This window comes from Alligator mississippiensis, chromosome 6 (genome assembly GCF_030867095.1).
Source record: "Alligator mississippiensis isolate rAllMis1 chromosome 6, rAllMis1, whole genome shotgun sequence".
Classification (NCBI taxonomy): domain Eukaryota; kingdom Metazoa; phylum Chordata; order Crocodylia; family Alligatoridae; genus Alligator; species Alligator mississippiensis.
Genome location: NC_081829.1, coordinates 69,208,537 through 69,222,863, shown reverse-complemented (window position 1 = coordinate 69,222,863; position 14,327 = coordinate 69,208,537). Strand labels below are relative to the sequence as shown.

The following is a 14,327-nucleotide window of genomic DNA, read 5'->3' as shown; positions in this document are numbered from 1 at the left end:
GAGGCACAGCCCAGCAGCTTGAAGAACAGTATCCGGCTGGTAAGTCTGTTGTGGTGGAAGGGGCGGGGGAACAGGGAAGAGGCCCCTGCGGTGAGGGAGGGAATGGGGCAGGGACAGGAGCTACCCAGCTGGGGCAAGGTGAGCGTGGGAGGAGCCACAGCTTGTCCAGGGAGTGCAGGGAGGGTGGGCCGGCTCTCACTGCTGTGGGCTGAGGCTGCAGCCACCCCAAAATTCGCTGTAGCCCCACCTCCCAGCACTGCCATCACCCACCTGGAGCACAGCTTGGCCCAACCCCCCTACTGGAAAGAGCCTAGCACAGCCCCAGCCCGCCCCACATCGATCTGGGGAGCACACACCTTCCCCTCCCCTCCCCTCCTTGACCTCTTCAGGTGTGCACAGCAGCGGGATCCACCCCCCCCCCCCCCCCAAGACAAGCTGCATCTCCATCCTTGCATCCCACCCCAGCTGGGCAGTGTCACAACCCAAGGGTGTGATTTTGTTTTGTGAGTGCTTCAGCACTGCTAAATTGTTCCCGCCAAATTGCAGCTTCTTTGCACGATGGAGTTTTCCGCTGCAGAGGAGAACCCCAGGTGCAAAAGAATTCCCGCCACTAGTAGCTTTCTTTGCAGGGTGCATTTCTTCTTTGCAGCACAGAAATGCACTTTGCAAGGAGTTCCCGCCATTTGTATTCAAATTCGTGCCCCACTATCGGATAGTTCCAAATTATTCCTACGTGGCGGCTAGTGATTGGCTTGCTAGCCATATAAAAAGCTTGAGTGGTTTCCGCCCAAGTTGGAGGACTCCACAAACACCAGGAGGAGGAGACTTCACGCTGTGTGAAGATCTCCAAGCGCTGCGGATCCTTATGGACCCAACGTATTTCAAGCAGGCAACAGGAGTCTGATCAGCCTCTAGCCTCTCCCCGTCACCGAGCGCAATCCTCGACGTATCCCTCTTCCCTGCGTGCAAAAAGGATCCACGGAGCCTAGCAAACTTCGTGTGAGTCTATTCAGAGCTCTTTGTTTCGTGTACTTTCTTCGGTTGGCACGATGGGCTCACGGTTTAGAGCCTCCAACCGGATGGGCTAGAAGAGTGTTCACGGGAAGGAACTCTAGTCTGCCTCTCTTCTTTTCTATCTGCAACTGTAACTCAAGCAAGTTTTCCTGCCTGCACCGCGACCATCTTCGGTGTAAGTAAACAATCTTTAAATCAACCATTAAGCGTCCGTGACTAATTCTAGCTCGCCACCGGTCTTCTCCGACCCCGCGTGCCCGGGCTGCTGGCCACAGCCCGCATGCGTAAAGACGGGCCCGGCTCACCCCTGGCCCACACAGGCAGCACATGCCCCAGCCCCATTTCCTCCCTCACTGTGGGGGCTTTGATCTGCCCCCACTTCCACACAGCCCTTCCCTCCCCCCCTCCCACCCACCACAGCAGACTTACCAGCTGCATGCAGCTCTCCATGCTGCTGGGCTGTGCTCCTGATTGCCTACGTGCTGCTCTGTGGCTTAGCGCATGCACAGTCCATTTATCGGCCACATTAGCCAATTTCCAGTCAGCCAATTTTCTTTATAAATCAGTGCCGGTCCAGTATCGGACTGATGCATTGGTGCACCTTTACTTTTTCTATTTCTGATGACTAGTTTTAAATTTCCAGAAAGCAGCAACACTACAGAATATTAACGAGGTTGATTGTTGATAATGCCTAACAACTTCTGATTTGAAATTATTTTAATGACATGAGAACAAGAGTGCGTTTAGCTGCAACAAAGATTATAGCATTCATTTCTAAAGGTACTTATCGGGTTGGTTTTTGCCCACAGTTAAAAAAACAACATGAATATTTAAACCAACTAGGAAAGATAATATCACATACGCCAAGTCCAATTTTTCCACTTGAGGAATAAACTGAGATTACAAACAACGCTTTAGCACTGTTACCAATATTAGTGCAAAGCATGGCCAAAAGCAGCCAGCCAGGCTGACTGACTGACTGGATTCCAGTAAGAACAAATTCCAAAGCAAAGGGACTAAGAAGCATTCATTTGCCTTTTAAGAATTCCACTTCTGCAGTTTGTAACTCCAGTGAACAAGTCACCTGAAAAATGGGATCTGGATAATTTAAAGTTAAAAGTTGAAACCATGTTGAACATCATCCAAGTTCAGACTGGACAGCTAATGCAGAGCCCCAAGCAAGTGCACTGAATGCTAACTGTTGTTTTGATGGTTTTGAAGGGCAGTCCATTGGAAAAAGCTGGAAAGTATGGACATACATTTATCATGGGTAAAAAGCAGCAGGGCTTTACTATACATCAAATGTTCCACAATAGCTGAGTACATGCATGCTCATAACCCTGTAGGAAGTGGAAGTGGTAATTTAAGCCAAAAACAGGCATTCATTTCTAGTGCTGCAAGTTTCTGGGACAAAGGTGGGGGGGGAGGGAGGGACGGGCACATGACATATAGATGTTCCAGTCTGCAGCTGCCCTGTTCCTTGCTCCCCACATGCTCCTAGACCAGGTGACCATGGACAGATAAAGGCAGGGGACCAGGTGCTGCTCACTCTTCCTGATCCCTGGAAGTAGCTGACCAGCCTCTGGTTCCTCAGGTTTCCCACACTAACATCACCTCACTCCAGGGAAGATGCAAGGAACCTTTCCCTGGCATGCCACTCCACTCCCAGTCCAAGGCAAGCAGAGCAGCAAGTGTTCCCCAGACTTCCCAGATTTGGCTGAACCTAATCTAGTGAAGCACAGGGTACCTTCCCTTTCTGCTCCACTCCTTATGGCCCCAGAGAAGAATAAAGCAGCTGCTGCTCCTCCCACCTCCCCAGCCTAGATTTAGTCCTCTTGGTGCCTGGGAGGAGTGGAGCAGTTGCTGTTCCCTCTGTGTTTCCCAGACAAGGGTCATCCCTGGTCAGGAGATTACAAGGGAGCATTTTTCCCCCGCTTTATTCCTGGTCTCTAAGCTACAAGCACTCATTCCTGTTCAAGGTTCTTTGGGTAAATCCAATATCTTTTATTAGACTAACTGAAATAGTTGGACAAATTCTTCTTAGCAAACATGTGGGCACAAACACCCTTTGTCAGGCTGAGGAAGCATCTGCAGATGGTTTGTTCTGTTCCTGGATGGAGTGGTAAAGCAGACAGAGGCCAGTACACATGCAAGAAAGCCAGTCAGTTAAAATGTAAATTGAGGTGGTCAGTAGGTGAGAGAAAGCAAGGGGGGGGGAGGAGAGAGGAAGGAAGGGAGAGTGAAAGTACCTATAGTCAAAGGATGAGACACAGGGGGGGCGGGGGGACGAGAAGCTGGTAAAAGTGGAGGGTTTACCTGGGGAGTCAGATGTTAGGCAGGTTATAATGTGTCATAAATCCAATGTCTATATTTAGTCCAGGTATCCGGATTGTAGGCATATTGGTCTAGAGGAAAAAGCAATCAGGACTAGTTGGTCTAATAAAAGATAATCACCTCTACCATGAGTCCTGATATATTTAGTCCATGATTTTTTGTATCCAGTAGATTGGTGAAGTGAAGTTCATGGGCTCATCTGTGGAAAGTATTTTGTAAATTCCCTTTGAGGATTGGAACTGAGAGATTGGGAAGAGAGTTGTTTTCTTGTAAGAAATGTGTCCCCACAGGTAATTGGGCATTCCTGTCTTTGATAGATTTTCGGTGTGCATCTGCAAGTGCTGCCTCAGCCTAACAAACGGTGTTTGTGCCCGAAACTTTGCTAAGAAGAATTTTTCCAATTATTTGAGTTGGTCTAATAAAAGATATCGTATTTTCGCACTTATACCCCACGGGGTATACGCGATTTTACAAAAAAAAAAAAGGATGGGTGTGGGCTATACAGGGGTGCAGGCTATCGATGGACATTTTTCCCCCGCAGGGCCCAGACAGGCCGGGCTGCGCTACCACGCGGGCCGGGGTAGGCCAGGCTGTGCCGCCTCCCCGTGTATACACCGCCGTGGGGAATACATGGGTGCAGCGTATACACGGATTAATTTATAAAAACATAATTTTCCATGGGTTATACGTGGGTGCGCCTTATACCCGTGGGTGGGCTGTATGCACGAAAATACAGTAATCAGATTTACCTAAATAACATTGTCTGCCTATGTCCTTAGACCAACATGGCTACAACCTACATTCCTGCTCAAGGAATTCAGACAAGATCTTCCCTGTTGAAAGAGGAACATCTTTCTTCTGAATATGAAATGTTTTCTGTGGGAGAAGCTGGACAAATATCTGTACACTCCCAGCTTCTAGAAGGAGAAAGGCATGTCCCACTAAAATGCAATGCCTGTCTTCACCCAAGGAACCTTGTCTGCCTATGTCTTTACCCTTAGCATTTGCTCTTAATAAAGAGACACTCCCTGCATAAGAGTCAGAAATACTCTCAAGCCCACTCGGTACAGCCTGCAGCACATGGACCGGGAGCTGCACACTTGAGATTCTAGATTTCAAATGACTGTTAGAAAACTGAGGAAAGCATGAACTTCTGATTTATTAAGTAGATATTAGGCTGCATTCCACGGATGTTTTCATTTCCTTTATTTTCCTTCTCTCTCTCTCATGATCAGGGATCCTGGACTTCCCTGATAAAAAAATTGCAAATTCCTTAATTAAAACCCAAGATCTGTGATTAAATTAGAAGGCTGCTATGTATAGGGGTATGCCAACTGTATGGGTATCAGTTGAACGCAATGTTTTATTGATATATTTACCGTGTTAGAGCAATTTGGAAGCCTACTAGTACTTCAATCACTGTAACAGAATAAATTCTAAATACCTAATACATTTTCATATTCGATTCCACGTTTTTCCATCATGGAAAAGTGAGCTTTTGCTGTCCCCTCACTTACCAGGACACAGGTCCAGCTGTGGTTACCCCCCCACACTCCTGTGTGGTGCTGAGCAGCCCAGATATGCCATTGCCCTTCACTCCCTAGCCACAGCTTCCCCTCCCCACCCCCTACCCCTGCCAGCACCCCTCACTCACTCCCTTCCCGGCAGCAGCTCCCCCCATGCACCAGGATGTATGTCCAACTGTGGCCGTCCCCACAGCTGTGTGGGTCCAACTGTGGCTGCTCTATCGTAAATCCTGCAATTTCTATCACACTTTTTTTCTCTTTCACTCCTTTAGTCTATATGCTTAACAGAGAATGGAGTTAAATGTACATAAACAGCTGTAAATAAATACTACTGCTTTCTTAGTGGACTCTTATTCTTACAACCACTTACGGTCAACTAGTTCCAAATGCCCACTTCCAAAGTCTGCTTAACACTCTATGCAGTTGTAGCATGTAGGAGGTGGAGAAGGAGGGGGGCAGGCAGGCTCCTAGGATCTGTGCAGGGGCTGTGAAGAAGTCTCTAGGCAGTCCTGTGGGAGGGCAGGAGGGGCAGGGTGGGGGCTGTGGCCACAGCCAGGATCACTCTGTACAACCCAGGGAATTATGTGCAGAAAAATTCAAAATGATTTGCAGAAAAGCTCAAAATTATGCATTTTTTTTGCCCCACAAATTAAAATAAATACAATACTATTTGAACCTTCTTTAGAAATATATACAGGTACTTTGTATGGATGGGGGGGGTTGGCGTGGGGTGTGTGGCAGGGGAGATCTGTGAAGGTGTTGGAGGTGGATTCACAGTATGTGGGGGTGTGGGCATGGGAGTATGGGGTTTGTAGGCAAGTAAAAATCTGTATGCGGGAAGAGGGGGTGGGTATGGGAGCTGCACACTATTGGCCTGAGTGGGCTCCACATCTATGTGCAGGAAGCTGTGCACAGAGGTGTGGAGCCTGCCCAGCCCACCCTGCAGCATGGGGTCCAGGAGCTACATGCTACTGGCCCAAGCAAGCTGCATACCTCCTTGTGGGGCTTTTGCACTCCTGTAGGAAGCTGCACATGGAGGCATGAAGCCCACTCGATCCGACCTGCAGCAGGTGGACCAGGAGCTGCACACTATCAGCCCTATGCCCTGCCCCCCACCTGCCTTGTCCCACTGCCCCACAGCCTTGTCCCACAGCCCCCAACCCCATCCCCCAGCTCTGGCAGTCACCCACACCCACACCAGGCCCCACCCTCCGCCCTGCCAGTGCCCCCATCTATGACCCACAACCCCCCAGCCATGCCAGAGAGGGCCTCCAACCCCCTGCAAGCCCCAATTACTTTACAGGCTCCAGGAAAAACAGTGGGTCAGAGCCAAGCCTTGGCTGACAGTTTCAAGCCCTGCCCTTCCCCCCCTCTCCCTCCTCCTCCAGACAGGGTTGGGAGTTTGCTGCCATTTTTGCAAAAAACTCTTGCAGGCTGGAACTATGCCAGCCTGCAGAGCTCTCTGCAAAAGTGGGAAATCCACAGGTATTTCTGCTAAAAGGAAAAATCCATGTTTCCTTTGATAAATGCGGGGAAATCCGTGGTTTTCTCTGTTTTTCCGTGGTAAAAGAAAAACCCGGATCCCTGCTCATGATGGCTTTCACTGAAGACAAAACTACTGCCTTTTACTTGCACTTACTGCAGTGTAAGAGCATGCATATACGCAGTTCCCATGGAGCAGGTGATGGACAATTGTAACACAACAAGTTGTTCATATGTCCAAACTCTTAGTCATCACGTAATTTAGTCTTGAGGTGATTCAGACATGGATAGCTCCTGTAACATCTATCTTCAGGGAAAGGACTTTTTATACTGTAAAAAAAACATTTTCTTGAAAACCTAGTAGAAATTGTAACGCCTGCAAATTTTTTCAGCAGTCTCCAATGGATCCAGTCAATCCCAAAATTGACTTTTTAGACATTAAGATTCCCACTGATTTTTTGTGAAAACTAGAGACATTTGGCTGTTGTGGTTTATCATTTAAATTCAAGTATTGGGCTAACTTGCACCCAGTGTGGGATTGTGATACTGGAGGCATCTTGAAGCTGAGGTAACATGGGGGGGAAGAAAAAAAAAAAAAAGAACCTTGAGATGATGGTGGAAAAAAAGGATGCACAGACAGATTTAAGGGTGGGGAAGAGCCGGTTTGAAGTTTTCTGATAAATTAGAAATTCTGTTGGGAAAAGTTAGTTGTAAATGAAGTATTCATAAGGAAACATGTCAGTTTCAACAAAGTTCCATTAACAAGAATGTTTGCAGGGACATTTGTGAACCAGAAGGCCTAGAGTTATTACCATAAAAATGACTGTGAATGTAAGTCGGTAATAATTATATATATTTATTTTATTTTTTTTAAGAAGCGCTGGTAGCATAATTTAAAGTTTAGAAAAGGAAAAGTTCTAATATGCTTCAATTTTAGTAGCTATACCATGGTAAAACATGTTAATGTACAAAACAAATACTTACATATCCCACATCAGGTCTGTAACATGTATATGCTCCCAAGACACTATGCAGGAGATCATGATATGGACCTCCCTTTAAAAGGAACAAATAACAAACTGAGGACTCTGGAAAAGTGTTATTCTATCTAAATTAAGCAAATCAAATCATTGTGTCAAGACTCAAGGTATGTTTATTTCTGAATTTCCTGAAATCCGTTTTAGAATCTAAATTTATATAAACTCCCCCCCCTCCAAATATTTACAAGCCAATAATCTAGTAAGAAACACAAAATACTATGATTATTATGTATATTGTATATACATAGAAGCTGCAGCTCTAGAAGGCAAAATAAAGATGGTGCAAACGTACCTTATTTAAAGGGCACTACAGGCTCTGTCTCAGACCATGCAGGATAGGATATGAATTCAAAAAAATTAACTGCTAAAATAAACACGCTGTGGTTGTGATTTCATAACTATTTATATAGCCTGTATTGCACCAAAATACAAAATTTGTAAGGATTACCTATCTTTGACAACTTCACAGAAGCAGTTTGAGTTCATCCCCCCCTTTGCTGCAAACAACCAGCTTGATGCACATCAACAACAGCTGCATATATTTATCAAAGAAAGAAATAATCTCTTTTCATGTAAATTATTAGGCAGTACAACTTCATTATTTGATCGAAATGAATGTCAGACTGTTTATTCTCTTACTGAAAAAGATGTAGTAGATGCAAACATTGCTGTGAAAAGGGGCCAATTAATGTTTATATTCTTGCTGCTTAGTTTTACAGTCTTATTTGTTTGTGATTGGTCAGGCTCAGGATTGATCACATTTTTGTTTATTATTGGGCATGTTCAAAAAACTGATTTTAAAACACCTTACCTTCTGAAAAATATAGAGAGATGGAAATGTTCGGGATATATCCAACTTAATTAGTTCCAGGCTGGCCTCACGATCAGCAGCAGATGCCCCTGCATCTGACGACAAACAAACAAACATACATTTATGAAGCTAGGTACTTTACAGATGTAAGACAAGATCAAGTCACATGCAGTCATGTCAAGGAGTTGCCATAGTGCAGAAGTGGGGAATCTTTAATTCTTGTTCTTCAAAACTGTACTGTTACAAAGCCACGCAGTGAGAGCTATGGGTTTGGGACACACAAAACTGGAAACTTTCTGAACAACAGTTGGCAGGTAGTGCACACACACACACACACCCCCCATCAAAACTTGAAGATATGACCAGATTTAGTGTGCCAGCTGGGAGGGGAAAAGAGGCTAGCTGCAGCAGTATGAGGCTTAGAGGTATGGCTGGGCAAAGGAAACAGCAAGGATAGAGAAGAAAGGGACATCCAGGATGCTGATTTCCACTAAAATCAGGCCCACAGTTTCTCCATTAGAAAAAGGAGGCAGGAGTCTCTCCAGAAATTCTGTCTTTATATCCCCAAACCTGACGGACAATGCTTTGTCCCTGTATCCAGATCCTACATATTCACAACAATTAATTAGCAGCTTGGCCTTACCAAAAAACAAAACAAAACCAAAATAAAAAACCAACCAATAGGGTTCTACCTCCTAGACATTCATTTGAAGTTCATCCAAATTCCAAGTTACATCAGGTCAACAGGAAACAAGGAACAGTAAGATTAATTATGGTAATTCCTGCTGTCTTGATTTCCACACTATACAATGCTTACAGTTTAAAGGATGCCTCTTACTCCCTTCTCCACACCCTGACTGCTAATGAGTCATGTTTGTTCTCCACCCCCAAATCTATTCCACTTTGGTCATCTCCCTTCTTGCCACCTCCTCTCTGGCTCTTAACTCCCCGCTTCCTGTCTACATCTACCAGAATGCAGGCATAACCTTATTTAAGTGACTCAAGTATCTTGTTTTGGTCAATTTTGGGGAAAACCCAAGACTACCTAATACTATGAGGCCCATATTTTTAAAAACTAAAGAAACACTTCTTAGCCTAAATTTGAGCAATTGACTTACTGCATGTACCTGAATCCAAGAGGAAACCCCCTCCCCATAAGTAACACTGGGGAAAAAACATTCCTTGGATTTGAACCCGAGGTGGTGTAGGCAGCAGGCAGCTGCTGCAGTTCCAGCCCCAGCCTGGGCTCAGGGCCAAAGTCGCAGCTGTGGCCTGCCTCCCCAGCAATCTTGGGCTTCCTGCCCCTGTCTTCCCCTTCCTCTCACAGCCTCTGTCCCCTTCACTCCCAACTTGCTTGTTCCACTCTGGCAGACTCTGTCCCTGATCCAGTCTGGTACATGGAGGCAGGCCCAAGAAGCTGCAGGGGTGGGGGGTAGAGGGGGAAAGGCGGCAAAGGCAGTACGAGATGGATGAGTGGCAAGCTGCTTAATACCCCCTCCCCATGCATACTCCCTTGCCACTGCTTTCCCCACTACGGCAGTAGGTGGGATGAATTTAAGACAACCCCACAATAACTGAATTCTATACATGGAAAATTATAACAACTTTATAATTGTTTCCATGTGTAGAATCCAATGATTAAGGGGTCAGCTTAAATTCAGGGTTGTCTTTGATTTAGGTAAATATAGCATTTGCATCCATTCACAATTACAGTTTTTATTCACACTTTGGAAAAAAGGAAGTTGGTGAAGAGCAATCTGGAAGAGGCAGAATATTTATAACCTGGCTCTATAAAACAGTGGACACAAGCCTACTTCCTGGAGCTCTAACTGCCAGCATTTGTTCCATGGCCACATGGCTAAACACACAAGACTCCTACAATGGGACTCTGTAGGCAGCATCATGACAGAAAACCAGAATTAACAACTCTCACATTAGTAATTCAGGAACTGCCAGCTAGCAACCACCAGCATTCTGCCAAACACTCTGCCATTTAATGCCCTGATGAATTGATGTTAATCTTTTTAAAGAGAAGTGTAAGAAACAGGCTTGCCAAGAAATGACAGGAGCAAGTAAGTTTGAAATAAATCAAGTAGAATGGAAAAATGGAGTTACTAGTAACTGGAGTACAAGATGTCCTGTCCACATACATATTCTTATTTGTGGGTCAAAGCCCCTGAGCTTTAACTAGAGCCATTTTGCTTTTACATGCCACACTGAAGGCAAAATGGGTGGTATACAATGCCTGCTCCTCAGTTTTCTACTACAATCCCACTCTCTAACTTCAAAGAAAAGGAGAGAGTGGGATATGGGAGGGGGGGGGAGCAGAAAGAGTAATGGAGGGGCAGAGGAGAGAAGAGGGAGACTGAAGAACATGTCTTGAAATCCAGTTACTGAGTAGTAACTGAATTTTACTTCATATTACTACTTGTGGACAACTCCAAAGCAGCAGCCACACACAAGCACATATCTGAGCCAGGTCCCAGAGTCCCCTAGGTAAACAGTGAAATATCTGCCAAATATGGCATCTTGCTCTGAGGCTTCTGCAATGGCATGGCAGTTAATAAAAGCTACATATTGATCTTCCAAGTTTTCAGTTGCTTTACAGTGATCGCTAAGACAGTTGCACAAGCAGGCTATGGAAACTGCCACAACTCTGGTGGGGTGGGCCTGAATCACAAAAGATGGCTTCATCTTGATAATCTTGTAAGTTTTATACAGCTTGAGAACCTCTTAGTCTTTGAGCCAAGACCATTGCACCTGTAGATCTCAGCTACAGAAACAAAGAGCCATGGAGGAGTTGTAGAATTGCCTAGGTTCCATCTCCAAGATGCAAGACTCACTTCTAAACATTGCCTCTCCTGCTTCAGGCAGTCTCTCTCAGCTGCAAAATCTGGGAGATTGATTTTGGTGGCTAGGTCACCATGCAGTGAAGTCACGAAATTGTGCCTCTATGAAAATGGTGATAATTAGCCTCTAAAAAGAAATGAGGCAGACATTAAAACAGAAAAGCTAAGACGTGAACCCCAAAATGGCAACACTGCAATGAAGCTAAAAGTAACAACAATGGTGGGAACAAGGGGGATTTATACATGGGATGAGGCGGAGGGGTTGGGAAGGTGGAGTGCTTTAATTCGAGCAACTCCAAGAGCCACTAATTAAAGCGCCCAGAGTGTCTTGTGCACTGTAACTAATGGCGGCGGGGGCACTTTAACTAAAGCCTGAATGAACTGTAGATAAAGCACACCCACCGCCATTTTTCAGTGTGGAGACACTAATGCACATGATGCTGGAGTCTGCTGAAGTGTGGAAATTACTACACTCCAGCAGACTCAATTAAACTAGTCTGCTCTGATGCGCTATAATGTCCAAACAGCCCCGATGCATGTGTATAGGCACCCAAGGATACTAACCTGGAGGTTGAAACCTCCATGCACTCTGAAAAACGTTAAGGAAAGAAGGGATAACTAAAAGGTAACTAATAAAGAACAAAACTATAAGGCAATGAAATCAACAATAAAAGGAAGAATTACATGGGTTGAGTAGCACACAGACCACAAAGCAGACTGATGAAGAAATGCTCCAGCTAAGAGGAACTAAAGAATATAAAGCGTGCACTGACCTTCAGTGCAGCAGAGGCAGGGCTGAAGCACTATAGATAGTGCTAAGGGGTCAACGTTTAGGGTCATGAGACATGCCCAAATGGGACTAGGTATATGGACAATTAACTCTACGAAGAACTAATCTTTCTGTAATTTATTCCAAGTTAACAGCATTAAAAGGAAAGAAAACAAAAGCCTTACTGACCTACAAAAAGTCATTTAGAATTTTAATTATCTCTTATTAAAATGTTTGTACAAAATTAACTTGTGTCAAGCTAGTGCATACAACATGGGTATTCACTGTTATATTCTATTTCATAAAAATAAGTACTGGATAGACACTGGAAGCATCAGATATGTGGGCAGGAAAAACATGCACATATACATAACTTGAAAATACTTGGGCATAGCTTTCTAGAAAATCCTCTGAAAGGATGATTTTTTCAGTAAATTAGGGATAAACCAAATATATTAACATAAATAGAAAACAAAAAAAAAACCTCTGGTATTTTCTGAGCTTCCTACAGAAAATTTTGATCTAACACAGGGGATCTGCCTGCTCTTGAAGATATAAAAAAAGGGAACACTGACAGATACTTCACAGCCATTTGTTGAAGTCTTCCCTGGACAAGAGCAAGAAAAGCAAAACGTACACAATAAAATGGAGCTAGTAATTTCTCTTCCTCTTTCAGAGTCCTAGAATAAGTTACTAAGTATTCTGCTTGAAATTCAGGTGATGCACACGCAGATATCAGACATAAAATACATATGCCAAAAAAAAGAAAAAACTGGCTTAGTCTCATGTTCATACATACATTTGAAAAAAAAAAAAGTTTGTCTTAGATAACTCACAGATGTGGATTGAGAAATCTCAAGTAACTTACTGAAATCAACTTTAAGAAAGATTAACTAATGTGTTTTTCCAAAACACACCAGCTCAAAAATTAAACTATTATGGCAAAAAAAAAAAAAATTAACTTCTAAAATGTTAGAACACGTTACAGTATAAAATTAGAACTCTGAGACACTATTGTCCTTGCTATAATAATTTTATAATTCCAACAGCACAAATGAATATTTATGACAAAGATATTTCCAAACATAAAAGTTACACGTCTCTGCCACAAGTAACTATAGAAATTGGTGTCAGGGATATAAAAAGCAAAACCAGCAAAAACATAGGATTTCAAATGAGACAGTTTTATGTAACGAGTGCTACTGTTCCCATTTTACAGATTTAAGACTACTGGTCTTGTGGGTATGTTTTCCATCTCAGTCCTCCGCTTCTTTCAGTAAAAAGAAAAGAATACCCTTTTCCTCTCCCAGGGCACAATTCATTTGTCTTCAAAACACTTAGGTTATGAAGGCTGTACAAATAAGGCTCATCAACCACCATGATGATACTACAATGCATATCTTTCTGGATCTCCCTTTTTGTACATTACCTACTAGGTTTTTGTTTGTTTTTAAGTTGTGGTATCCCATGGTCTGAAGTTTCAAAAACTCCAAGAAAATGCTAATTTGGAAATTAATTCGTTTTTTAATGAATTTCATATTTTAACATGAAAAGGTTTTCTGCAGGTATCCCTCAAATTAAAAGTGCTATTAACTATCTATTCAGTGACCTGCTATAAAAAACACAAAGTTTTAAAGAAAGAGCAAGCCTGAAGCACACAAAATTTGAAGGTAGAAACACTTATCTGAATTGATCTTTTAAGTCTTTACATGTTTATCAGCACAAATTATATGAAACTGCAATTAATCTTTTGTATCAATATAAGAACACACCTTCTATATCATTCTCTGAACTTGTCTCACTGAAGCTTTTCCATCGTTCCTTTGCTCTGGATAAGAAGATTTCATATAGTTCTGCAAAATATCACAGCAAAGAAATGCAGCCCAAGCTGCACCATAATGAAACTTACAAATACAGTTTTGCTATCTTGCACCTAGGATCTTATCACTAAAATTTCACTTGCTATTCCTACTACACATAGCACACACAGAGTTCTGGCACAAGTACTGCAGTAAGTTTAACCCAGGATAGGTGACAGAAGACTAAGTCCCAGACACCAACTTAGAGGGAGCAGTAGAATGAAGGCTCCCTGGGGAGTCTGCACTTTTCTTGCCACCAAAACCAGCATTGCCCATTGCCACCAGCAACAATCAGCAGCACTTCAGGCAGGCCTGATGGCAGTGGGCTCTGGCCATGGGGAGATGGGGTAGGGCTCCATTTTTGCCAACAGCAGTCTGATATTGGGAATAGCCACTACTCGAGGGGGAGGTGCTGACTTGACCAGCAGCTAGGGAGTTAATGCAGCAGCTGCCAGGCATAGGGACCTTATAGCTGTGCCCCCACTTTAGCAGCCACTTTTCTCACCCTTGAAATCATCACTGCTGATTGTTACCAGCAACAACAAATGGGTGCAATCTGGGCAGGGGTGAGTTGCAGCAGCAGCTGCAATAGGAAGATGCAAGAGGGTCCCTGCACCCAGCAGCTGCTGCATGAACCCCCAAG

General features: G+C 43.9%; 1 protein-coding gene across 1 annotated transcript in view; it reads right to left on the bottom strand.

The window, feature by feature from the left end:
- TBC1D12 (TBC1 domain family member 12) overlaps positions 1-14,327 on the bottom strand; it is a 98,417-nt gene that overhangs the window by 5,886 nt on the left and 78,204 nt on the right. The window contains exons 7-9 of the mRNA XM_006263759.4: positions 13,598-13,678; positions 8,208-8,302; positions 7,341-7,412 (exon numbers count right to left, since the gene is read on the bottom strand). Coding sequence (XP_006263821.3) covers positions 7,341-7,412; positions 8,208-8,302; positions 13,598-13,678 — 248 coding nt within the window. The remainder of the gene's footprint in view (positions 1-7,340; positions 7,413-8,207; positions 8,303-13,597; positions 13,679-14,327) is intronic.